At 38.0% G+C, this 25,821-nt stretch overlaps 2 protein-coding genes across 5 annotated transcripts; both read left to right on the forward strand.

Moving 5' to 3' along the window:
- Positions 1 to 901: 901 nt before the first annotated feature.
- On the forward strand, positions 902 to 2,977 carry LOC121862697 (the record flags this gene model as incomplete). Its single annotated transcript, XM_042361011.1, is given in 1 exon segment — positions 902 to 2,977. A coding segment is annotated over 1 exon segment (786 nt). The 3' UTR covers positions 1,700 to 2,977.
- Positions 2,978 to 12,004: 9,027 nt separating this feature from the next.
- Positions 12,005 to 25,490, forward strand: LOC121862699 (glucose-fructose oxidoreductase domain-containing protein 1-like). 4 transcript variants are annotated; one of them, XM_042361015.1, is made up of 6 exons: positions 12,005 to 12,082; positions 13,054 to 13,132; positions 18,498 to 18,674; positions 19,054 to 19,191; positions 20,618 to 21,415; positions 25,370 to 25,490. In XM_042361015.1, exons 3-6 carry the CDS (start codon positions 18,513 to 18,515, stop codon positions 25,388 to 25,390), a joined length of 1,119 nt encoding a protein of 372 aa, XP_042216949.1. In that variant the 5' UTR covers positions 12,005 to 12,082; positions 13,054 to 13,132; positions 18,498 to 18,512; the 3' UTR covers positions 25,391 to 25,490. The 4 variants fall into 4 exon arrangements, with proteins under 4 accessions (XP_042216949.1, XP_042216946.1, XP_042216948.1 ...); XM_042361012.1 differs by having other exon boundaries at positions 20,618 to 25,490; XM_042361013.1 differs by having other exon boundaries at positions 12,024 to 12,082; positions 13,067 to 13,132; positions 20,618 to 25,490.
- Positions 25,491 to 25,821: the final 331 nt, after the last annotated feature.

The raw sequence follows: 25,821 nt of genomic DNA on the forward strand, positions 1-25,821 counted from the left end.
TCAAGGGACATTACAAAGGTACTCAGACTATCCAACCAGGAGCGAACTCGTAACAATGGTTGATTTAGGCGCGAAATAGGTAAACATTGTTTTGAAAATAGAGTAGTGGATGAGTGGAACAAGTTACGAAATATCATCATTAACTCGAATACCCTGGATAGCTTCAAACTTGGGTTGGATGCTTATATGAGCAATAGGGGTTGGGTGTAAATGAGACTGCCCAGTATGGGCCAATAGGCCCGCTGCAGCTTCCTCCATTCTTATGTTCTTATGTACTCGAAACGTTCCTGTTCACTTGAATATGGGAAAACAAAGTAGCTACAGTTGCCAACTCATGCAATATCGTGTCTGCCAAATGGATATTCAATACTTTGGATCACATGAAGATTAGGCACCCCAGGTTGCTACCGCTAGCCTATTATAACCTAGACCCCCAAAGTATCATTATGTGGGGTAATATTCAGGTGATACTTAATATGCCCTAAACCTATTGTTAATTAAGGTTACACACTATCGCTACTCATATAAAACTAATCACTTAACCGCTAAAATAAAAAAAATTCTATCTTTCCTTAACAACTGACAACTGTTCCTCTTCTATAGACATTTCTAAGACAATTGTCTTTTCTGTGGGTTTTATTATTTATTGATTTACAGATTACTGAAGGAACCGTTAAAATCTTGTGGTGGAAAAGTAAGAGCATTAATTTCCATAATTTTCCTACTTTTAAATTTGCTAACGGAAGTAACCTCATTAACTAATGGAAGATTTATGAGTGCAGACTTTATTACCTTAATAACCGGAGTACGATTGAAAAGAAGAAAAAATTTATTGTAGCAAATGAATAATTAAGCTTAATCCCAAGTGTTTCAGTCTGTCTAAGTGTTGTCATTCTTTCAGTTTTAACACGTGATGGCGGCGGCTCAGGAAGACCAACTTCTCAAAACTGTGATTCATAGACCATCCCACACTTGCTGGAAACCAAGGCCGGAGCACTCCCTTCAGCTTCCTTCAAATTATTACACGGAATTTCAGGAGATAGTTAGAACTGTGCACTTGGAAGATTACAACCAAATACGGATGGCCCAACGATTCATACCCCAAATTCTTACTCAAACATCACACACACACATCATTTCTGAACTGGATGGTCAGGAAGGGATTTGGTTTGGCATCAATGGGCCAGACGACGGACAGCATAACTGGTATGGAAACGTGACCCTTTCACTGAATTTCAAGAACCTCCTTCAGACACTGGGGTCATACAAGATACACTTCACAGAAGTTGTGGACTTTCAGGTCACTAGCACTTCAAGACTTATTGTGTCAACCCGAAACCTTGGCCTGCCTGTGTACAACCCCTATACCCCAGGAGGACCTTGGTACAGGGACTCTCATGGGAAAGATTGGCATCTCGTCAACGCCCATAGATTCAAGCACCCATACACCCACAATCCATATGGTCATACTGTAGAGCTGTTTCTTGTCATTACGACTGAAGAGGCAGCATCTCTGCTGAATATGTCTCGGATCGGAACAGCCAATCATTCGGAGGCTAACAATGAGGGGACTCGCAAGTGCAAAAAGTACAGATCAGGTGCCCAATATTGGACAGAATGCCCCACCCCATATTCCCGGGAGAAAACACACAAGATTTTAAATAACCTCGCACTTAGTGAAACATTGCCTCTACATTAGCCACGAGCGCCACCTTTCCTTGTCTCAATCTGATGAGGACTCCCATCAAATTGCTGTTAAGGTCTGGCCCTTGCATCACCTGGCTGTTCAATGACATCAACTCACATTTGGCTGCACAATCAAAACTATTCTCACCTTTTCTGGCTTGTTGGGATTCAACACGAGGTGGTGTGAGAGATACCAGGTGTTCCCGGGTGTAACAATGAGTTCTTGACGTGGGACTCGCTCAGCATGTCCCTAGTCGACTAGACGTCTCATCTCTTCTTGATACCTCTGAGAGAGCCTTGGGTTCTTTAGGAGGCATTTCTCAGTCCCGCCAATCGCTGTTCAGCAAACTTCTTATTGTCCGGGAGTTCCGGTTCTTCCTGGTGAAACAACAATGACCTTGGGGATAGTGATGGGTCGGCTCTTTCTTTCTCCTACGCTAACCACTTTTACACTGATCTCTTCGGTGTTTGCACTGCTTCTTTCTTTCATGATCGTGCCAATGGAGAGGGAAAAAACTGGCCTTCCCAATGCTTGCAGCCTTGGTACTGCTCGTCAGAACTCCCGTGAAGTGTAGAAGCCTCGAGTGCACTCCAGAACAGCCATCTATACCACACACCATCTTCTGGCTGCACCCCGTTATCCGGTGATTACGACTCAGGCTGGCTGAGGAGCAACGTTCTTCCCTTACCAGGGAAGTTCGCTTCCCTGTGGACATGCTAAGGAATGTCCAACACATCTGAAGAAGGTGATCTCCGCGGCATAACGAGTAGCGTTCATCGTCCGTTTCTCTGGTTGTCTTTATTCCTGATGTCACCAGACACCACAAGCTTCTTCCTCGACGAGGATTGGCATGAGGATGAGTCTGCATATATTCAGCTTGGTTCCTCCGGTCCTTGTCCCTTGGGGCCTCCTCCGCCTTGTCGACCATATCCACAGTGAATTCCAACATCCACTCGATCCCAGGAGGCTTCCCTTGCTTCCTTTTGTATTTATGCACGTTATTCACATAGTCGTCACTTATGGTCCTTCATCAACGTTAGTGGTTTCGGTGAGCGAGCTTGATGCTCGGAAGTACTTCCGCGCTCCCCCTGGTGAGATGTTCCCGGCTCCGTGGTTAAGGTGAGCGTCGGGAGTCCTCTTGAAGTATATAGCGTTTCCTTGTCAGTTTCGGTTTTAGGAAGGTCATGTCTCTGGTAGTGATAACATCTTTCCGCGATCTTCTGTTGTTGTTGAGATTGTCGGACCGTAGTCCGACACGGGCCTTTTCCTGTAGGCGGCCCGTTTGGTGGTTCCGGCTGGAGCTCTTCGAGCAGCCAGGCCGGATTTGGGATTGGGGATGGAGGTTATCCTACCTGCAGGTATGAAAGGATACCGCAGGTTTGCAAGTGTAAGCGGACCCTCGATCAGTGAACGCTTACCACCAACCCCCACTGGACGGATAAGAGACTGCTCGAGCTAGTCAGCCTAGGCGAGGGCCAGCTGTTTCACACCTCAGCAAAGCTTGTTGTCAACCCTCCCTCTGTCTCTCTGTCCCCCGTCTTTCATTCTATTCCTCTCTCTCCTCCTTCTAGTTTATTCTACTGGTAATATATGTATTTATATATATATATATATATATATATATATATATATATATATATATATATATATATATATATATATATATATAAACAAACCTATATGCATATGTTGTTTTCAATATTTAGTGTTTTATTATATGCAGATGATATACATAATTATTATAGACAAAGTTTACCATTCTGGCAGTGTTGATGCAAATTAAAAAATATTGAAAAAATTGAAGTATCTAAGATCGCTAAAATGTGTTGAATTTGTATAAATTTTATCAATTTTGTTACAAGATATAAGGATGCATATTTTCATTTATGTTTTATATACGTATACTACTCTTAAAAATACAAATAAAAAGTAAAATTTTAGTTTCTTTTTTTTACCCCCTTTTATCTCTTTTTACACACACACACACACACACACACACGAAGCTTGGCAAATTGTTCCTGAAACTTGCCACATTGAGGGATATCAATTCTTTCATCACCTTCGTTCACATGGACGTGGATGGAAGGGAGCATTGCCCTCTTCTGTCAAGATGAACTGTGTCCGTCATGCCTGGATGATTTAGCCCCAGCTGATGTGGAGGCATTATGGGCACGTGTTGTGACATGTGCCCACCCTCGCCTCACTGTCTCTATCATATACTGTGTGGTATACTGTCCGCCTGCTCTTCACCCACCAGAGACACTCCTTTCAATCAATTCTATTACCACCCCTAGGCCACCTCAAAATTAAGTACCCATAAAATATCTGGAAAATTAAAGACGCTTGTTCTACCGTTCTATTGACTTCACCAATGCATTTGACCTAGTCGACTAATTTAATCATCAACAAAACTATCGACCTCGGGTTTCGAAGAAGTCTTATACCAGGGGTGTCAAACATGCGGCCCGACACACTCCTGCATGCGGCCCGCGGCCCATTTGCTGCTCCAGCCTTACCTTCAGGAGCTAAATTAAATAGTGAGTGTATCCCTCAGCTGAATAAAATAGTCCGCTATTTCCTAGAATAATATACTCAATCACCATCACCAATGAGCTCCAGTGTGATTCTGTGTTGAACAAGTTTTCGAGTGTTGATGTTGGCACATTTTATCAATATTTTGGACCAAATTATCCCAGGATTAAATGTTTTGCCTCAAAGATTATGTTAATAAGTACATATGTCTGTGAACAACTCTTTTCTGTGATGAACTTGAACAAGTCTCGGCTTTGGTCTCAACTTACTGATGCGCTCCTTAATTCAATACGGAAGGTTGCTACAGCTCAGTCCTAACGACTTTAATTACTTTGATGCACTGGTCCATACCAAGAGGTGCCAATTATCAGGAAGCAACAGTAGCAAACAATAAGATTGATCAAGCTTATTTTGTCGTACTACTCACCTAAGAAGTGATTGCGAAGTGCTCATAATTATGTTACTTGGCCCGCATACTGTGTACTCATATTAAATCTGGCCCGCCTTGGCAAATGAGTTTGACACCCCTGTCTTATACCATGGCTTACAGACTTCCTTAGTGACCAACGTCAAGCCGTACGCTTCCGAGGGGCTGTCTCCACCTTTCAGTCACTAACCTGTGGCGTTCCCCAAGGCACCAAGATGGAACCGCTCTGCTTCCTTATGGTTTATCAATGGTGCCCTAAGAAAAACCTTAGCTCGCTGGAAATATGTCGACGACTCCACCATTGGAATCAGTGTCAACAACTCGGCTCCCGACTACACCGTCTCCAGGATTTATTGAACAGACAGTCTCCAAAATTGGGCCACCAATTACCACGTCACCACCACCAGTTCAACATCACCTGACCCATCACCACCACCACCACCAGTACACCACCACCTGACTCACCACCACCTGACTCACCACCACCACCACCAGTACACCACTTCCCGACTCACCACCACTACCAGTAGTACACCACCTCCTTACTCATCACCACCACCAGTACGCCACTACAAGACTCACCACCACCACCACCACCATTACAATATCACCTGACTCTTCACCACCTCCTTACTCATCACCAGTCCCCCACTCCAAGATTCTCCGCATCACCAGCACTCACCAGCGAGGGGTCACCGACAACTGGAGATGACTGGTGTTGTTAGGAAGAGATGTCCTGGAATGTCTATATGTTAATGAGACACATTGGTAATTAAAGACCCCTCTTAGGTCCTATTATACATAAGACATACATATGTATTATACCTGCTGTTGACTGGTGTAGAAAGTGCCTTATTATAACGCACCTTGAAAGAGATAGTACCATTCGCTGCTTGAAAATTAATGGAATTTTATGGTGTATAATTTGGCAAGCTTATTTCACATTATTTGAAACCTTTCCACAATGGGCCATTACTGCCCGTTATGAAATTTTGCTTCAATGAGAACATAGCAAGAATACAAATCAATGTTATACCGCATTGTATACTGTATGTCTATTGAGGGAACAGTTATGTGTAAACAATAGAGTAATGGTCTTAGAAACCAAAGAAAAATATATTTACAGAATTTCGAAACTTAAAACCTTTACCATGCCTATCCATATATTCCACAATGTCTGTCCAGATCTGGCATCTAATCAGTCAAAATTTGGTAATTCTGTGAAAATAGTTCGCCCTCGTTATGGTATTATACATTGTGGCCGTCCACCACCCTCCTCTAGAGGCAGCTATGATACCCCGTTCTCCACTTATAAATACACCTGTATCTGATACTGGCGTGCAAACCCTTCTATAAAGCCCATCCATTGGACTTTGGATTCGCTTACATCTTACTTTGGTATCCTATTAATATGGTTATTAAAAAAAACAATTACCATAAACTTAGTCCTAAAATCATTATTATTAGGTAAAGACACAAACTTAGTGGTTCAATTCACAAAGGCCAAGTTTGGGAATAAAATTACATTTAATTTTATTTATAATATTTTTTGCAGGTAAATAAAAAGTTTATGAAAATACCAAAAAAAATTATTATTTTTTCATTACCTCGTGGAAAAGGGCGAAAGCGAACCTTGTTTGGGTGGAAAAACAAACAAACAAACAAACAGTGGTGTCAATGGATTCACTTCACAGAGGTACAGTAAACATGCAGAAAATAAATTCCATTTTAAAATCAATTTAAGACACTCATACAGTACAGTATAATACGTCAAACTTAACATAAACGCGTATGAATCTGTTATAACAACAACGTAAAAACAATTACCTTCTCATTGCAGTAAACAGATTGCGTTGGAGTTATGCAGCAAAAGAAATTGTATATACCATTTTTACGATATAATCCCACCAAAATATATCCTAAATTGTACATTTCATAATTCCCCATTACTTTAAATCTAAAATGGACTCTCATCATCTGTACAGTATATCTGACAGACTGCCAGTGACACGTGATCATCTGGCGATGATTCAGTCAGATTCACCTGGCACTAATTTTTTCTTCAGTCTACTGTAGGTCTTTTAGGTCAAATTACGCTAATTTACGCACACAATTATACATGCAACAAATGTATAAAAAAACGTTTTCATGTCTACAAGTGTTTTGTGTAGATGGGGTAAGAAGCATATTATTTTTATCCCAAACAATGGCCACCAGCCAGGGGAAAAACTCACAGGAACACTGACACTCTACAATATGTTCTATTTCTCCTAATGATTTAAAAGACCAATGAATACTCATCAGATGCCAAGAAAATAAAAAAAAAAGTGGACATTTTTTGAATAGAATTTTTTATACTTTGTTTTTTTATTGCTCACTTCTCGGAAATAAACAGATGTAGATATGTAATTTTAACATCACTTTTGAGGGTGTTTTTTTTTTTTTGGTAGCCCAAACTACAAAAAAATTATTTACTGACAAAATAGTGTTAGGGGCCTGTTCTTTTTTCTTGTTCTTCTTTTCTTTTTCTTTTTTTTTTGCCACATTCGAGTATCCTGCTCGGATACCGACCTTCTTTTCAGTCTGTTGCCAAACTAAACCACGTAGTAACGACAGCGTCATTCACTAGTATTTCAATGCGCGGGAGCTCTTCCACCTTGCGATGAGAACCACACTAACTACAAGCATTTGTGTCCGAACCAATCACAGCAGAGCATTATGATGGTTACTTAACCTGCCATTACAAAACATATGAACGATCCCAGACAGCAGGACTAGTTTTCGTTGTCTTACATTATACTGCTACTGAATGTAACTTCAATACCCCAAATCACATCCATGTTAGGAATGTTCCTGGCTAACTTTCTGTTAACGCAAATGTTACAAAAACCTAAAATGAAAGACCCCTTTATTAGGTGGTCTTCTAGGCCGTAAAAAAAAGTGACATGTTAACTACACAGGAAGAGTTGGGGCAACACGTGCCTCTCCCGACTTACCAGGTGGTGATCACCCTGAGATCTGCACCGGTGACTTTCTCAACTGCTACACACACATGCATTTAATTACACACCAAACACACTCCTCAGCACAGCATTGTTACTAACTGCCCATGCCGACACGAAGTCACTCTCACAGTGATGCTTGGCTGAGCTCGGGCTATCTTGATGCTCAATGTGTGTGTGTGTGTGTGTGCAGAGGGGGTCATTGAGGGGTCAAGCTCGTTAACAAGAACTATACAAAATTCTCCAACTGCCTTTTGGCCTTTTTCACATAAATTCCACTTCACGCAATACTAGAGGGATAATACTCTGGCTTCCAAATAATTTATTTGAATGATCTTTTTCTCTAGTATACAGTACAGTAATAGATTATTTTTAACTGCCATAACAATTTCAACACAGTTGTGAGTTATGCCAACATTTTTGTATTTTCTCATTCCTCTAAGTTGTTAAATTTTATACAAACACTTCCTTCAACAATTCTTAATTTCACTTTTCTTGAACCAGTTCGTTGTTCCTAAAACAATAACTTAAACAGAGTTAAGCCACAGCTACTAAAGTGTAACTCCATCATTTCTGAGATCGTGGACAGCACTGAAACTGTGGTAGTTGATCGCTTTAAAAATGTAACTATTGTGTTATTAGGGTGTCCAGTCTACCAACGTCCTTTCAAAGTAAACATAAAAAACCATGTAATACACTTCACTAAAGTTTCGCACGCGTTCGTGGTATCTCTGCCGCGGAATATTGAGGGTCAATATTTCAAGAACAATTTCCCACTCAGTAAGCGTAACAGGTAAGGAGAGCTGGAAGTCCCTGTAACATCCACCACCGTGCCACCAGACACACTGTCGCCTCTCGCTGTCTGACTCCCAACTCTCCTACCTGGCTGCTCCACCTACACACAACCGCCCTTACCTGGCATCCTCACGGCCGCTCCCTGGGATGTGCCCGCAACTTTGGCTCTTCCCATTAATGGTTAAAACTATGGACTTCATGTCAGGAGTTTGTTTGGTTATTTGCTTTTATAACGGTGATTGCCTTTCAAGTTGCGCCGAATTTCTATTAAATAATCTTGACATTATTTGTATCATCACAATCGCATTTGCTTAATTGTCTGTTAACCGGCTTATTTTCCTTTGTCTCTCAGAACTTAAACTTCACAATTTTGTATTATTTCCCGTTAAAAAATTAGAGCCTCTAATCACCACTATTCTGTTAATATTGGCGTTGTGAAAGAAGTCACTGAAAGGTGGCGCAACAAATAAGAGCAGCAGTGAAAAAAAAAAGATTTAGGAATTATAAAGCGTACCTCCTAATATAAAGACAAGAAAATGCTCCTTCAACTTTATAAATATCATGTTCGCCCCAGTCTCCACTACTGTAGACGCATGAAAAACCCTAAATAGGTACACACTGGTTTGGAAACAGAGTAGTGGATGAATGGAACAAGTTACCAAATATCATCATTAACTCGAATACGCTGGGTAGCTTCAAACATAGGTTGGATGTTTATATGAGCAATAGGGGTTGGGTATTAATGGGACTGCCCAGTAGGGGCCAATAGGCCCGCTGCAGTTTCCTCCTTTCTTATGTTCTTATGTTCTGTATGGCAGTGAAGAGTGACATTACCCACATGAATCTGACCTCTATACATATATAGCTGTTAATGAATATGATGTATTTCTTTGCGTATGAACCTTTGTCCTGCGTGGCAGTGAGAAGTGATACCACCCTCAGTGTCAAGACCTGACTGATTTACTCAGAATAGGCAAACTGTCCTATAAGCTTTGCCAATAAATTTGTTAAACTAAACTAAAACTCTATCTTTTATCTTTTATTTTCTTCTTTCTCACCAACTTTGTGTATTATGTAATCAGGCTTAAACGCCCCAGCGATACTTCCTCTTCTGTTTAACCCATAAACAATGGCTAGCATTCTAAGTAGAGAATATATTGTCTTTAATTAGGAAGTAAGGTCTCACCAGGTCTGATATATGAGCTAATAAGTTTGAGATGACACTTGGTGTGTGTGACTGGCCGTTGCCACGTTATTAAGTTCGTGTTTATTTCATTATTATACAGTATTCTCGTATAATCAGCCTATTTTGGTGCATGTTTCATTATAAATTATTAAATAATTGAACAAAATATGATACATTATATAAATTAACTTCAAAATAAAAGACAAGTTGCATCACAAGGGAATAGGTTCCCTGAAAACTCACCCCTCCTGGGAGGTGGGCCGTGGGGACTGGCTGTACCGGCCACATTTTCCAGTTTGTTGTAATTTATTTATTATTATATTCTCGGATGATCAGCCTCTTATGGTGCATGTTTTCATCATAAATAATATAGTATAGTGTATTAAATAATAGAAAAAATACAATTATGTATCGAAGGTGTCGTTTCACTTTATCTTTTCTCTTCATCCCTCCAACAACTAAGGGAAAAGTACCATTTTGTTCATTCCGAAATAACATGATGTTATAAATGTGTTAATTTTGGATATTGTCAAGTGTGTCATATAACCATCTGTATTGACAATGAAATAACATAACAATTGTTTAATGTAACCAAGAATTGAACATTTATTTTGCTACTTGTAACAGCAAGAAAATAAGATTAATAGAAAATATAGATATGAAGCAAGTACAGTGTATAATCTTTTTCTTCTCTATTTTCAATTTCTTTCTGTTCTTTTTTTCGCCCCCCAAGCCCCCTAAAAAAAAAGTAGATAGTATCCAGAAATTTTGGTTCAATTCCATAAGTTATTTCTGATGGGTCTCCTCTACCTTTATTTATTTATTTTTACTGGCTAGCTTTTTTAATATTTTGAAGTAGCGACTGCTAATTCCAGATGTGTGAGATTGCATTTGAATTAATAGCGCCCTTTGAGGGGCTTATGAATTTTATTAAATCGCACTATGTTTAGATTTTCGCTCCTATCATATTGTTTGGTCCCTGAGGCCAAGGTAGGTAGCCTCACGCAGGCCCCTAGGAATTAACTAATTGGCAATTTTACTCTCGAGATCGCTAGGCCGCGCCCCTTAATCTAATTTGATCTGGTAGGCTAAACTAGTATTTCATTATTCAATGTAATACTGACAAATAGCTTAATTATAAGCTACAGTTAATAATATCATTCTCACAAAATGTAAATACGGTATATAATTGCCATAGGTATAATACAACACTTGCAGTACACGATTTCTTTTGACACCCAAGTCACATATGAAAGCAAATGCAATGGTCTATACTAGAATATAATATAGAAGTCTATTTAAATAATTATACATTAAAAAAAGCACTGGTCTACACTAGACTATATAGTAAGCTACAGGAAGTTCCTTAGGGGTACGAATATATACTGTACAGTATTTGAAAATTAAGAGGTTCAACTTTTCACATAATAATTGCTTAAGTATAGAGAACATTATAGGCTACTGTCTGACTATCATTTATATAAAAAAATAGCCCACAGTAACAGTCTACTAGATTCATATTAAGTTATATTTTGACAATTTAAAATACATAATACATTATATATAAAACAGGAAACAAAACGTATGCATATTTAATGTACTTACAATATATGATCTTCGTACGTTGTAGCATTCTTGATTTCACCTCCTAATCCAGGTAGATTTATTGTTAGACGTTAGTGCGGGTTTAAAGAAAGCTTTACATTGTCTACTGCTAAATGGTAATTAAAATATTCAGATTTAAAATGCACTGTCACGACTTCACTTGTTTGGTGTTCTTGATATCTTTTCTTTTACAGACATCTAGCCACTTTACCCTTAACTTTATGTCCCGAGGGAATGAATAAAAAGATACACACTTTTTCTTCTTTTCTGAGTTCAATTTGCAGGTGGCTACAGCGCAATAAATCATTATAATGTAAGAACACTCCGCCTTCACCTGTGAACATCCCGCCTCTACTGCTGATGTAACTCAGTGGGCGGAGCTTAATAAGTGATGTCATCGCTAGCCAATCAGCGACGTTGGATGAAGTTCAGCGGTCGCAGGTAAGATATTTATATTTATTTTATATATTTAATCAGTGACTCTAATTAAAATAAAACAAAATCTCCATTCCATATATTTAGTGTACAACTTTTAATACAGCCATAAGCCTTCAAAAATACGTAAATAAAAATTTCATTTCCTCAAGCCACTCATCACAACAACAACCTGTAAACAAAACAAAGTTGAAGTTCATTAGTACATGAAAATACTTAATCTAGATTATTATACAATAAATAATATATTATATATTTTTAATTATATAATAAAATCAACTTTTAATGTAAATATAGATGTACATACAGTATATTGAACAAGTGAGTCTTTATGTTTATTATTGAATGTTATAAGTGACTGAGAGAGACAGACATCAGTGAACATTACGTCGAAGATCACTAAACGAACCAGGGTAATTATTAGGGTAATTTTCTATTCCTGGTAACTTGTATGTCACTTTCTTTTGTATAAGTTTTGGAATCTGTATTTAGACAATTCTAAGACACTTGGAGGGGTATCGAGATATTAATGTTGTCTAGCACTCAGGATGGAAGGAAACTCTAAGGTGGTTTTCTTGTATAATATATAAGTTATATGATAGACAGTCTGGTGCTGGAGGTGCCGTGTGGTGAGGGGCTGCTTGGTAGAGACGTGCGGTGAGTAGCGTGTTGAAGGAGGTAGATGTGCAGGAGCTTCGTTAGAGAAGATGTTGCCTGTTGCTGGCCTCCTGGTTGAATGAAATGTTAACAGCGTGGAGCTTGCTGGAGGAGATGTTGCTTGTTCAGGAAAATGGGCAGAATGAGAGTTGGTTGGTGAGAAAGCTCAGAGAAGGACATGCTCGCTGGCGGGAGCGAGGACCGCCAGGCAGGCGGAGGAGAGGCGAGGGTCGCCAGGCAGCGGCAGAGGAGGTGTTGCTTGTTCAAGAAGATTGGTCAGACTGAATCTCAAGGGAGAGACAGAGCTTATATACCCCGCAGCAGCCGCTATGAGTCATGGTGGGAAAACCCGAGAAGTAGCCGGTGAATAGTTCCGTTGCTAAGATACGGCGGGCATTGGAATGCGGATACGCTTGGTTGCTAGGGAAGGCGGCACATTGGAATGTGATGGCAGGTGGTGGGCTGCTACGCAGTTAGTTTGTAGGGGAGACATCCACTACACACTTCTCGGCAAAGGTGGAAATAATGGCTACCACCAGAAGTTGTCTGTTAATTTTCTTAATGTTTGCTTTATTTATTGTTTTGATGATTTGAAGTATATTAAAAGAAACGACAACTTTATATTAGGATTTTAAGTATTTTATTTTATTTTTTTTAATCTATCCCGCTTCACAACTCTCCTCCCGGCGCCATTTTTGTTGTTTACCTCCCTGAATCCCTCTTCAAGAGACGTTTCCTAGATGATGGTGAACGCTTCCACGGATTCCTCCTCGCCGTTGCTGATGTATATCAACCTCAATATTAAGGTAAGTTGTTTAACACGTAAATTAACACGATAATGCAGAGAACCTAATAGAACCTGACCTAACATACCCAACCTATGGGTATGTTAGGTCAGGTTAGGTTAGGTTCTAGGCATTGTCTCTTCCATTTTTGTGTTTAGTATCATGATATTAGTGTGTAGAAAAAAATTCAACCAATTTGGACAATTCATTCTGGTGTTAGCCGTTATCTATGTCATGATTACTTTCAGAGAAAATCGCAAAGACTGAAAATTGTGTATTTTTCTAAGTTGTTGGAAGTTGAAATTGTTTTTTTCTGATGATTTTTGATGTGTTTTGGGTTATTTTTCGTTATCCACCCATCACCTTTTTATGATTTTTTTTCTTACCATTTAGTAGATCTCATTGAGAAACGAAAGAATATAATTGAATTTAGCGGCACATTCCAAAAATAAACTCGATATTTGTGATTTATAAAGTTGTAAAAATCACAAATTTTTCCAAATCCCAATTTGATGATATGGTGAAACGCAGCGTTGCTCTCGTTTCGTTAACCACCCATCACCTCTTTTCATGGGAAAAATAAATTTTTTCGTTAATTTTCTTGCTGCTTTAGTTGATTCTAACATTTATCTTTGGGGCAAATCACTTTTTTTTTTAGTTAGGTTAGGTCAGGTTAGGACATTGCCTGTTAGGTTAGGTAACCTAACCTATCCACCTATGTGCTTACCTTAATTAGACTCAGAAGACTCCTTCTTTCCTCACACAGCCAAACTGCGGAATGCTTTGCCTTCTTCTGTGTTTCCATGCTCTTACAATCTGTCTCACTTTAAAAAGCTGGTTTTCCGGCATCTTCGTGGTGTAGATTAATACAGTATAACCTTTTTTTCTATATTTTCAATTTCTTTCCGTTCTTTTTTTTTCGCCCCCCAGGCTCCGTTGTGGGTCGTTTGACCTGTGCCCGGGTTGGCTAATTCTCGTAAAAAAAGTTGGGGTCATCGGGGTCTTCCTCCTTGTCATCCACAGGTCGTAGCAATTCTCCTTCCACAGTACCAAAGGTGTTTGTCAGCTTTGTAGCTATGTACAGGGCTGGTTACAGTTTGCGCAAGTACCCTCAGTTGGCAAAACACCTTGTTCGTGGAGAAATTTCAACGGCTCATTGTCCTTATTGTAATATTCTGCATTAAATCTTGTGATGGCTTGGAAATAATTAACATTACAGTCATTGCATAATGAAGCCGTCTTGGAACTAAAATCAAATTCAAGCAGGTAGCAGCAGGGGGTCTATACCGAGTTGTGAATGGTTGATCCAAAATCATACCCACCAATTAATATGTCCAAAGAAAAACTGCGTATATGTCAGACTTTAGTGCATACGGAATACAGCATACTAAGCAACACGCGAACACACAGGAGCTCTCTGAGACGGTGATAACAAAAACAAGAACTTAGAAAAATTACGATGATTTTCCAAAAATTTATTGTGATTTTCTCTGAAAGTAATTATGAGTGGAAGAAATGCTGTAGAAGAAAGGTGTCTTAGAATTGCCTAAACTACTGATTCTAAAACTTAAAATCCTTAAAATCGCTGGATGACTGAAACAATAATACAGTAATACCTTTCTATGTATATACGGAGAAGAAAAAAAAAGGTTTCTGTCGTAAAATTATATTTTTCGAGTATTTTAACAGGTATTATCAATAATATTGGTTGTTAGGAGTGGGCTGGGCTTTTAAGTAGGGGTTCAGAGTGGGCAGGGCTTTTAAATAGTTGGGAAAATGTGGGGTAAGATTATAATAATTTCGGTCATGCACCTAGTGTATTTGGAAGTAGGTCAAAATCATCCTAAACACCAAAAACCATCAGAAAAACAATTTCAACCTAACCCAACCCAACCTAAAGCAACCTAAACTTGAAATCCTAAAATTCGGTACATGACTGAAATGATAATAATACTGTACTGAAAAGAACCTTTGAAATCCTTACCTAACTTATAGAAAGGTTAAAAATTGCTTTGATATTTATAAGTCCCCTCCTCATCTTGACACCGAAAATTTCACCATCACAGACTAAACAGTAAACACTGAAAACACAAATATGCTAAGCATTTTATAGTTTTACGATTTTTTTAGGTTAGGTCAGGTTTTCAAAGGTTTATTTGGTGTTCTTTTTAGTCTTTTACTCCACATTTTTCCTCTACTTCAAAACCTGCCCACTTTGAACATCCAATATTGGTGGTAATTGGGGATGTCTTAACGGTGAAAATGCTGGAAAAATACAAATTTGTGCTGGAAATGTAACAGGTGTTCTTATCTTTATACAGCTCCTCCCCGACTTACGACCTACAGTCAGTTCTGCTATAACGCGATAGTTGTGTTCTTGTAAAACATCGTGTTATAGAAATTCGTGCAATAGAAATAACTGGGCTTATGGAGAAAATAGGGTTAGGTGCAGATTACTCGAAATCAAAAAAAATTTAGTAGTTAGCCTAACACAAAGGATAGCACAGTCTAAATAAATGTTACATTCATATCTAATAATGAAATCATACAGTAAATGTAACACTTTACCTTGAAAAAATATGAATATAACTTGATGGAGGAGAAGGGTGATTTTGAGGTTGATAACATCGAGCTTCTCTTCAAGTGTTATAGCCTTTCTTTTACGATCATCACCGGGATTGCGATCACCAGAACGCTTCTTGACGATATTCTTCTTCACCATATTCACAGTTAATACCACAAAATTGGAGAAATAGTAAGCAAAAATCGCGTTACGGCAAACAAGCGTTCGCGATTTACAAATATCGTTCTTCTATTCATAAATCGTGTTAGAGCCAATTTGCATTGTCAAAACACGCGTTATTGCAGAACTCACTGTACTCGACTTATGACCACCCGGACCTACGACTGCCTCAGTCGTACCAAAATTTTGTCAAATTACGTATTTTCGAGTCCCAACGTCAGTGATTGCGCTGTGTACTGACAAAATTTTCGTTTGTGATTCACTTTAAAATGGCTGGCAAGCTTAAATGTGAGAGTTTTGTGGTGCTGAGAAGAAAAAGAGACACCCATTTTAGATTTTCTATGTATTATTTAAGCTTTTTCGACTTACGACCTGGATTTGGGTCCCTAACCAAGTCGTAAGTCGGGAAGCAGCTGTATGTACATTATTTTGACAATGAGAACCAATGCATGTACATGTTTACAAGATGACGTAAAACAGCATTTTCCACCTCAGACTTTCTCCAGTGATGTTTAATTTGGGCCCTCTACTAATGAGCCAATTTAATGCAATCCTCTTTGCTCAAATGCACCTGTCTCAGGTACTCTACACTAGGATTACTAGCAAATGTTTCTAGCTCAAATTACATTGTTACACAATTTACATGCAATACCACAGCACAGAAAAAGAAACCAGTCGGTTAAACTTCAGCAAAACTCACTATTCACAATTCTTACCCTATTTTGTATAGAACTCGTGAAAATTTGTCATCAGCCCCTCCCACATGTTGCGATACAAATAAATTTTTGGTTCCACCCCTCCCTTGACAAATTCTTCAACCTGTTTAATAAGAAAAATTACCTTCAAAGTTCAAACTTACTATTTATTTACAAAAGTATAACTAAAGCTGATGACAGAATTTTATAAAAAATATATACAGTACAACAAAAGAAATCAGAAAACTCAAGTAATAATAAATGAACATTAAATCTCAACCTTCACACTGTACTGTAATATATAATCACTAAATCCTAAACACATGGCTTTGGGAACGATTTTTCAAGGGGCACATTTTCCGGAAAATTACAAGAAAATATTCCTGATACGCGGAAAATTCAGTGGATGGGGGAGTTTTTTCCTGGTTTGAATAATGAAAATCGGGCGCATTTTCTAGAAATTCCAATAAAAGATTTCAGTTACCTGGAAATTTGGGGGGATTAGGGATATTTTCCCGGGTTCGAGAGATGATGTAATGGGCAATTTCTGGAATTTCCGAGAAAAATTTTCCATTACCCGGAAAATTGCGGGAATGAGGGATATTTTTCCGGGTTCAAGATATGATGTAATGGGCAATATCTGAAACGTCCGAGAACATTTTTCCGTTACCCGAAAAACTCTGGGGATGAATTTTTCAGGCTTTGTGAGAGTTGTTTCGTTACCCAGATATCTCTCATTGCCGGAGGTGCTCTGCACCAATTGTTCCAGCTAATGGGGATATAACTTTTATAATTGGTATTATTTTTAATGCTCACATTTACTGGTACTGTATATATTTAAGGAAACTATGGCTACATGAGGAAAATACACACAACAGTTTTTTTCCAAAGTACTCCCTACTAAAATGGGGGTGCATCTTATTTGCCAAAAAATGCGGTACAGTACGCGAGATATGGTCCATTGATGTTTGCTATATATAATTACATGTAATCAATAGGGAAAATAGGGTTAGGTTCTGGAGGCTAATAAAAGTGACTACTCTTGACATAAAATGTCACAGACTAAAGTTAGCAGAATATGAATTGCATTGCTGATTGATGCAATATCAGGTCACCCATTGTTGGGGTGGGCTCATGACCTGAAGACGTCTCAAGTAACAACGAAAGCAAAGGGGCTCCAGTGTTAACCACTTACTGAATGTACTGTACAGTACAGTATATTATTCGTAACTGTAATCGCTTTTTATATTCTTAACACTGGGTTAACATGGGTAATTTTGATCTGGTGCTAACACTGGGTTAACATGGGTAATTTTGATCTGGTGCAGGATTGTACAGCACTGCACGGCTCAATTGTACACACAAACAGCAGCTAGCGAGGGAACAACTTACTACAGTGGCAGCAGAATATGAACTAGGCGATCCAGGCAGCTATGCAACCCACGTGCCTGGCACGTGGAGATGTCCTTGAGCGTGATGCAGTCTCTTGGAATGCCCAGAAAATTTATTTCCAGTCCCAGAATGGAATGATTTAGAGAGTTTCCAGGAATTTTCATCAGAATTTTCCAGAAAATGCACCTGATTTTTCAACTTTGGAAAATTGTTCACAAACCCGAATTTGAGATAAATTTTCCTTAAAAATTCCAAGTATGTACCTGTAAATATAAATTCTGACTACAGAGTACAGTATTGGAGAGTTCCGGCTAAGAGGGATTCTGGTTGACGGAGAGATTACTGTAGTCACTATACAAAACTGACTGTTGTAAGTAGTCAATATAGAAAACTAGCCGTTGTAAAGTGTCGCTACACAACACTATCTATTGTAAATTGTCGGCATACAAAATGCAGCTTACATCTCCTGGAAATAATAAAGATTTATAGCTGTAAAATCATTGATATAAGTCTTATGAAATTTTTATGGAATGTGCTTTATACTATTGTATTACAGACCTAAAAGTGAGCCATGCTTCCTGGTATTGGGGTATTTGGCACTGGGGACATTGTCAGAGCCCTGGTACCATTCCTCAGAGCAAAAGGGTTTCGTGTTGAGGCAGTTTGGGGACGCACACTAGAAGCTGCAGAAAATGTTGCAACAGAACTCAACATTCCATTTCATACTAATAAGGTAAGTTCATTAGCTATATTATTTCTAAGAATTTATTGAGACAAAGAAAGATAAAGGCATTGCTGAGTGAACAGTTAAAAATTACCTGGTACGGTACAGTAGGGTCGGGATATACAGTATAGCGACTTTATATAACGATTTTTTTATATCACGGCTACCAAAATTATCGACATTTTCCTATATATATACCGATAGAGATAATTTTTTTCGCAAAGGAAATCAGGCGGGTAAAGTCAGTGAGTGAATGAAGGGAGAGTTTGTGTTGCCCTTGATTCTAGCCATTAGAAATGTAGTAGGGAAAAGATTTTAATTGTGGCAAAAAAAAGTAATGGAGTACCCATGGACTGCGACTGCACATTAATCACACTTCTTAACCCAGGTGGATGATGTGCTGCTGAGGAAGGATGTGGACTTGGTGTTCATCATTTGTCAACCAGACCTTCATGCCCAGATTGCTGTTAAAGCTCTTGGCATTGGCAAGCATGTTCTTTGTGATAGACCAGCTGGCCTCTGTCAGGTAAACAATGTTGATTTTAGCAGATTATAAACATTATTATATTAAGATGTCCTGTGCTGTAGGCTCTGTTTATTCCTCAATGCAGTATCACCCTTACCCCTTTCACCGCATGGCTCGACTTTATTCACATTTTTATTTTTGTCCTTCGCCGTGTAAATCGACTTTCGTCCACATTCGTAAAAAAAACTTTCCGTTAACGCGTAACTTGACTACAGTCATTTTGGGTTTGAATTACATGCCAGCCCAGTAGATGCTGCCACCTAGCGACGACTGGGGCAAGCTGAAGCTCCCGCCATCAAAACACTAGGGGCCAGATTCCTAGTCATTACGACGATAATGATGATGGCGATCATGATCACAATGCATCGTGTGTCGGGAAGCAGCCACACGACGCTGCGCTACATTCCTAATCGCTTACATGAGCCTGTAACTAGGAATACAGTGCGTGTAAACACGACAGTTCATGTCGGATGGCCACACAAACTTCGGTCACAATTTTTTTCACTTAATCATAATTTTTTATCAATGTTTTTCTAATTACAGATTTGTCATGTTAAAAAAGTATGAGTTGTGCATTTTGTGTATATAATTATTACTACAAATAAAACATGAAAATGAAGCATTGATTCTTAGTGTTGCATGTTTTTTGCCAGTTATTTACTGAAAATGGGGGGCAGTTGTCCTGATATCTAAAATTTAAACCATTTGATTTATGAACCAATGAACAGCAAAATGTTGACCGCAATTTCTGCACAAACAATAAAGCGAAAATTATTCGAAACCATTTGTTTCCTATTTTTGTGTTATATTTTTCAATAGATCAAGAGGCAGTCACACTTTTCCTTAACCCATGATTACTTATAATTATGGTGGCATTTAATTCCTAAAGTGAAAGATGCATCTCTATTTTTAAAAAAGGCAGAGTCTGTTATATCAAAACTAAGACAAGAACTATAGAAATCTGTAAGTGTTGTTGATTGATTACCATCATACATATGGCAAAGTTAAACTGCTCTCTCATGCCAGTGCAGTGGGGGCCCCTGCCTTGCATTGTACACATTTCAAGTTACTTAGAAACTTATAGAGAGCAAAACTGCTTCAAGTTGACAAATGTGCATCCCATGTGCTGCTTTTGTGGCAAACAAGTTTTGTTAATTGTAACTCCCTTACTGTCTACTGTGATGTGTTCTGATTTTATTTTTAACCTAACCCATTCATATCTCGAGGGATACCTGTACAGTATTTCCAATATAAATTTAATTTAATAAACATAGGCAAATTTAGTACAGTGCTAAAAAATATTCATCGGGTCAGCATTAACATTGATGCACTGATGCAGTATTTGTTTCACAGATAGATTTGACATAAGATTTTATGAATGCTGTCATTAAATCACCTCTTTTATTTTTTTTTATTTTTTTTACAGCTTGAGGTGCTGAAGATGGTACACGCTGCTCAGTATTATCCATCACTCATTTCTGTTATATCCCATGGGCTCCGATTTTTGCCAGCATTTGTGCACATGAAGCGGCAGATAGAGGCTGGTTATGTGGGTGTGGTCAATGTGTGTGATGTGAGAGTGCATTGTGGCAGCATGATTGGAAATCAGTTTGATTGGATGTGTAGTCATCTGATGGGTGGTGGGATACTGACTATGGTAGGCAGCCACATCATTGATATTGTGTCTTTTGTTACGGGACAGCGAGCAAATCGTGTCCATGGCATGATGCGCACCTTCACTAAAAGCACAGAGAAAATAAATGGGATCAGGTGGATTGATAGTGATGACTTTTGCAGCTTTCAAATGATCTTAGATGGTGGAAGTTGTGTAACAGCTACTCTTAATAGTCACATGGCAGGAGGTTTCACTCAGGAAGTGGTAGTGTGTGGCAGCCGTGGGAGATTAGTTGTGCGTGGAGCGAACCTCTATGGTCAGAACCATACAGCTGAAAAGGAAGAACAACTTCATGAAGGCCCAGATGATGTGGCTCACCTAACAAACAAGAACAATAGTGCCAGAATCAATTCTCTGTTACCACAGCCTTACCTTCAAGGACTCTTCAGATTGGTTGGGGCTCTTAAAGAAGCCTTTGCAACAGGAGATGGAGAACATGGTTGGCTGAAAGAGCCCGTTTCCAGTGCTGCCACATTTGAAGATGGTCAGTATGTTCAAGCAGTCATCGATGCCATCAAACTGTCATCGGCCAGTCGTCAGTGGGAACAGGTAACAGTAGCGAGTGATGAGAATGAATTGAACCCCCTAATGACCCGCCTTAACCTTCCTAACATTAATATGAGCTCTCTGGATGCACTCTCTCAGGCTCCAACTAACAGACCTCCTCCCCAGCGTAAGGTGACTAGTACAGAGTCCCACCTACCATGGAGCTTTGCTACCAAGCACTAAAATATTGTTGGGAATCTCCTCATTGCTTTTTGTGGTTATGTGCATTGAAAAATTCAGTGGTAGATATAACTGTCTCAATGTATTTCAATAAATAAGGCTGATTGTATGGCAATGCACTCTTCAAATGTAAATATTTGTGTATCAGGTAATTTCTGTGGAAGACTGTTAAAATAGCCACTCCTCTTGATAGTAAACACTGTATTCTGATTGATGTTCCTACATGCAAGTAACAGAAAACTCGCATGAACTATCCATCATTGTAAATTTACGAAAAAATACTTACACCATTACTTTGCTAATGTTTTTGATTGTTGATGATACTTCCATTGAAGAGCTTAATTATAATGTGGTCATCTTTCCAGAATGCATAAGTAACATTAGTTTTTCCTAACTTGTTATACATCACCCATTTTATGTGTAAGTAAACAGTTCTTTCAAGAGGAATTATATATCTTACCTACAGTACCAGAATAGGTCTTTATACTTTATTAATTTATCTGTCATAGTCCATGAAGCTTTATAAGTAACATAAGCTTTATTTCTTTAGCTTTAAAAAATGTGAATAGCTAAAATAGTTGAGGGTAATAAGTGGCTATAATTTTAATGGTTTAATATGTTGCCACTGAATTTTAGCTTCCAACCTGATGGTATGGGGCACTACAGTATAACATGTCTTTTGTGCAGTAATATACTCTGTGTATTCCTTCTTTAAAGTGAAATGATTCCAATAATAAGGTTAGGTACTGTATAATGGAATGCTCCTGTGGATACTAATTGTGATTCCAGCAAAATTTGGGCTCACATTTGTGTGTGAATTAGTGGATTTTAAGTTTAAACTCAATTTTAGTAAAAGGGAGAAAATTGCATGAATTCATGGACAGACTTTGTGGATAAAACTTATTGTAATCCTAACAGTATGAGGAGCTAACCTGTACCATCTCTGAAAAAGAAAGGTACTTCTGCAGTGACTTTATGGATGATGCTTTAGTGTAGTGCCCCATGCTTAAAATCGTGTCAATATTGTTGCTGGGTTTTGACATAATGTACAGTAGAGTACTTCTGTAACAAACAACTAACCATTGCATTTAGTAGTGTAGTGTAGTGTAATTGTAATTAGCTTTTGGGTAGTAATGATGATAATTATACTTGAGTAATGTGTACAAACTCGTACCTATTTAACTGCAATAATGGCTTAATAGTCTTTGTAATTCAATTCCTCTTCGATGATATACATTATGTTTTATTCTTTCTCTGTACAGTACTAACTATTGAGAAATGCATCATTGATATTAACGTGAGTACTGTCCACATAATAATTTAAAAAGAAAATTTAGTACAGAGTTAAGAAAAGATACACTTTTTCTTACACATATCTTTGTGGAAATTAAGTGTGGGCTACAATCAGTTTTTTTAAATATGCTAAACAATTATTTTGTTTAAGTTACATCTATCACCATTACTCAGCTGGTACTGTACACATATTGAAAACAGTTTGCTTAGTTGTTGTACAGTATACTGTTGTGTACCTGTACTGTATAAGTAAAATCTGACTGCTCAAATAGTCCCCAGCCCTAGAGAGCCCAACCTAATCTGGTCACCAGTTCAGACGATTAAGGTACGGACCATTTGATTACCATCTTAGAATAATCAAGCAACTTATCCTTCAATATATGTACAGTAAGGATAATTATTTTAATTACAGCAACTACAGATACTGTATTTTTATAATACTGTAGTAATTTTCCTTGTATTTCAATGAATAATGACAATGTTAGCCATAATAGAGACCAAGTGGATCTCAGCTGCTCACTACAACAAGTTATGCACAGGGGTCTTGATAAAGGTGCAGTAATTTCAAAACAGACTTCTGCTGCTTTGGGTCATTGGTGATAAATTTTTCTTTTAAGTAGCTATGTAGATTTTTTTCTGTATAGTAAATATTTAATTTAAGCTAATTTTGCCCTTTTAACATTGTTGGTAACCAATGCCTCATGGTGTATACTGTCCTAAGAATGCCACTAATACTCATTTAAAAAAAATCACAGTTTCCAAGATACAGTTTGTATGTCTTTGCATTGCAGCCAAGTTTAACATTTCCAAGTGCAGATATTCATCTTATTGTTATTTAAATTTTACCGAATTTAAGGGAAAAATTACTTGCCTGTATTGTTCCTTGTTGAGTTGGTATGTAACAAACAGTCCTTAGACAAAGCTATCATCACTTGTCACATTATAAAGTTATTTTTTTCCTTTTCATCCAAATGATTTTTAAAATATCAGAGCTCTTTGAAAATATATATACAGGTATGAAGAATTTAAATTCAAGTATAGATGCAACTTTTAATAGAAGTTTTTTCCTGAGACCTTCAAAACATGTATTGTGCACCATTACTGTTAATCTCTCTTCTAACTTGACTTTCAATATTATCTTTTGTAATTATAGCAAATGCTTTTGGCTTATTTATTTTGCTGGTATCAAAACTTTTACATACTACTCCATGGCAGATGTGTATTTGTTTTATGTATATTGGTAATGCTCTTTCTCTCTTCCTTCCATCATCTCCTTTACCCTCTTCCATCTTTTTGACTGTCCACCCTCTTCTTTCTCAGCTTACTCTTCCTTCTCATATCTCTCTCTCTCAGGCTACTCTCTCTTCTCATATATTTTTCAGCTTACTCTCCCTTCTCATATATTTCTCACCCGCCTCTTCCTTCTCATATCCTTCAGTTTATTCCTATCCTCCTCTTCCTTCCCCTCTTTTACCCCCTTTTTCCTTCTCATATGTCTCAGCCTCCTCTTCCTTCTCCCTCCTCTCTCTCTCAGCCTAATCTTCCTTCCTCCCTCTCTCTTAGTAAGGTTCCTCCACCAACTCTCACACCTTCCTCTACCTATTTCTACCATCATAGTTTGCACACACACAGACACTATTCTTTACTCTTTATTAATAATTACAGAATATAGTGATGTCATTGTTGAGTTTTGGAAAGGTCTAGGTTCAATACAGTATATGTCAATATAATAATGGCAATGTTGTTCTTGTTAAAGTGTTCGTTTCTATTGTTGGTTACTTAATAGGATCCTTGTCTGCTGTAAAGTACACTATTATAATGGCTGTTTTCCTAGTCAGTTTCATACAAAAAGGCTTCTCATGCTTGTTACAGTATCTTGCTCATAGCATTTTACTAAAAAGAAAATAATCACAAACACTAATCACCAAAATCACACAAATTGTCATCAGAAGCTTAATTACTCACACCATATTATTTTGATTACACACAGTTAACAGATTTTGTAAATACAGTACTTTTGATCCTTGATGGGAATTGAATATTTAAGAGTCAGCATCCTTTGTGATGGTTTTAACATATACATACTGTACAATGTAGTACCAGTAGTGTACCCAGTAGTTTGGGATAAAATGCAATACTGTTAAGTCATTTAGATGGTCCTATCTTAGTGTACTGTATGTGATTCATATACATGTGCTGTCCACTCAAGGAATCCAGAAAGTTGAGGCGAGTTACTTGGTGATTTATCATAGGGTGACATGTGTAGATGAGGCATTCACTTAGAATCTCGTAGTTTTGTCACGTTAGGGGTCATTTTACCCCTTTTCTTGTCATTTTATTGTTTATTTTCTTGGTGTAGTCATCAAGGGGTTGAATCAAAGTAAGATGTATATATACATGTGATCTAATGAGTGTTTGTATATACTGTACTGCATATGTTTTTTTTAAGTTAGTATTATTATTTATTACCTTTTCTTATTTCAGATTGTCATAGAGAAAATCTAGGTGACGGGTGACAAACCCAAGTTACTTGTCATTGTCAATATTTCCATGTTGCTAATTTTCCTGAAAACTTTATTTTTATAAAATTAAATTCACTCATTCATTGGAGTTTTATTTCATAATCATGTTTGTTTATGTAACTTTTCTGATTATCACATATGTAAATCTAACCAAATACAGTGATCCCTTGGTTAACGAACGCCTCGGTTAACGAAATTTCGGTTAACGAATTACCTTCCATAAGAATCTTCATACATACAAAGTAAAAATAAATGCAGCTAAGTACACTTGCTTTGAGGTGTGTATGTAGAAGGCTCCTGGTTGATGATGATGATGGGAATTAGAAGTGGGGGTAGAGGAGAAGGGAGAAGAGAAGGAAGTGGGGGTGGAAGAGAAATCACCCCATGCTTCATGATGTCATTTCACCCATAAAA

The sequence above is a fragment of the Homarus americanus genome, unplaced genomic scaffold, assembly GCF_018991925.1.
Source record: "Homarus americanus isolate GMGI-L3 unplaced genomic scaffold, GMGI_Hamer_2.0 scaffold2929, whole genome shotgun sequence".
Classification (NCBI taxonomy): Eukaryota; Metazoa; Arthropoda; class Malacostraca; order Decapoda; family Nephropidae; genus Homarus; species Homarus americanus.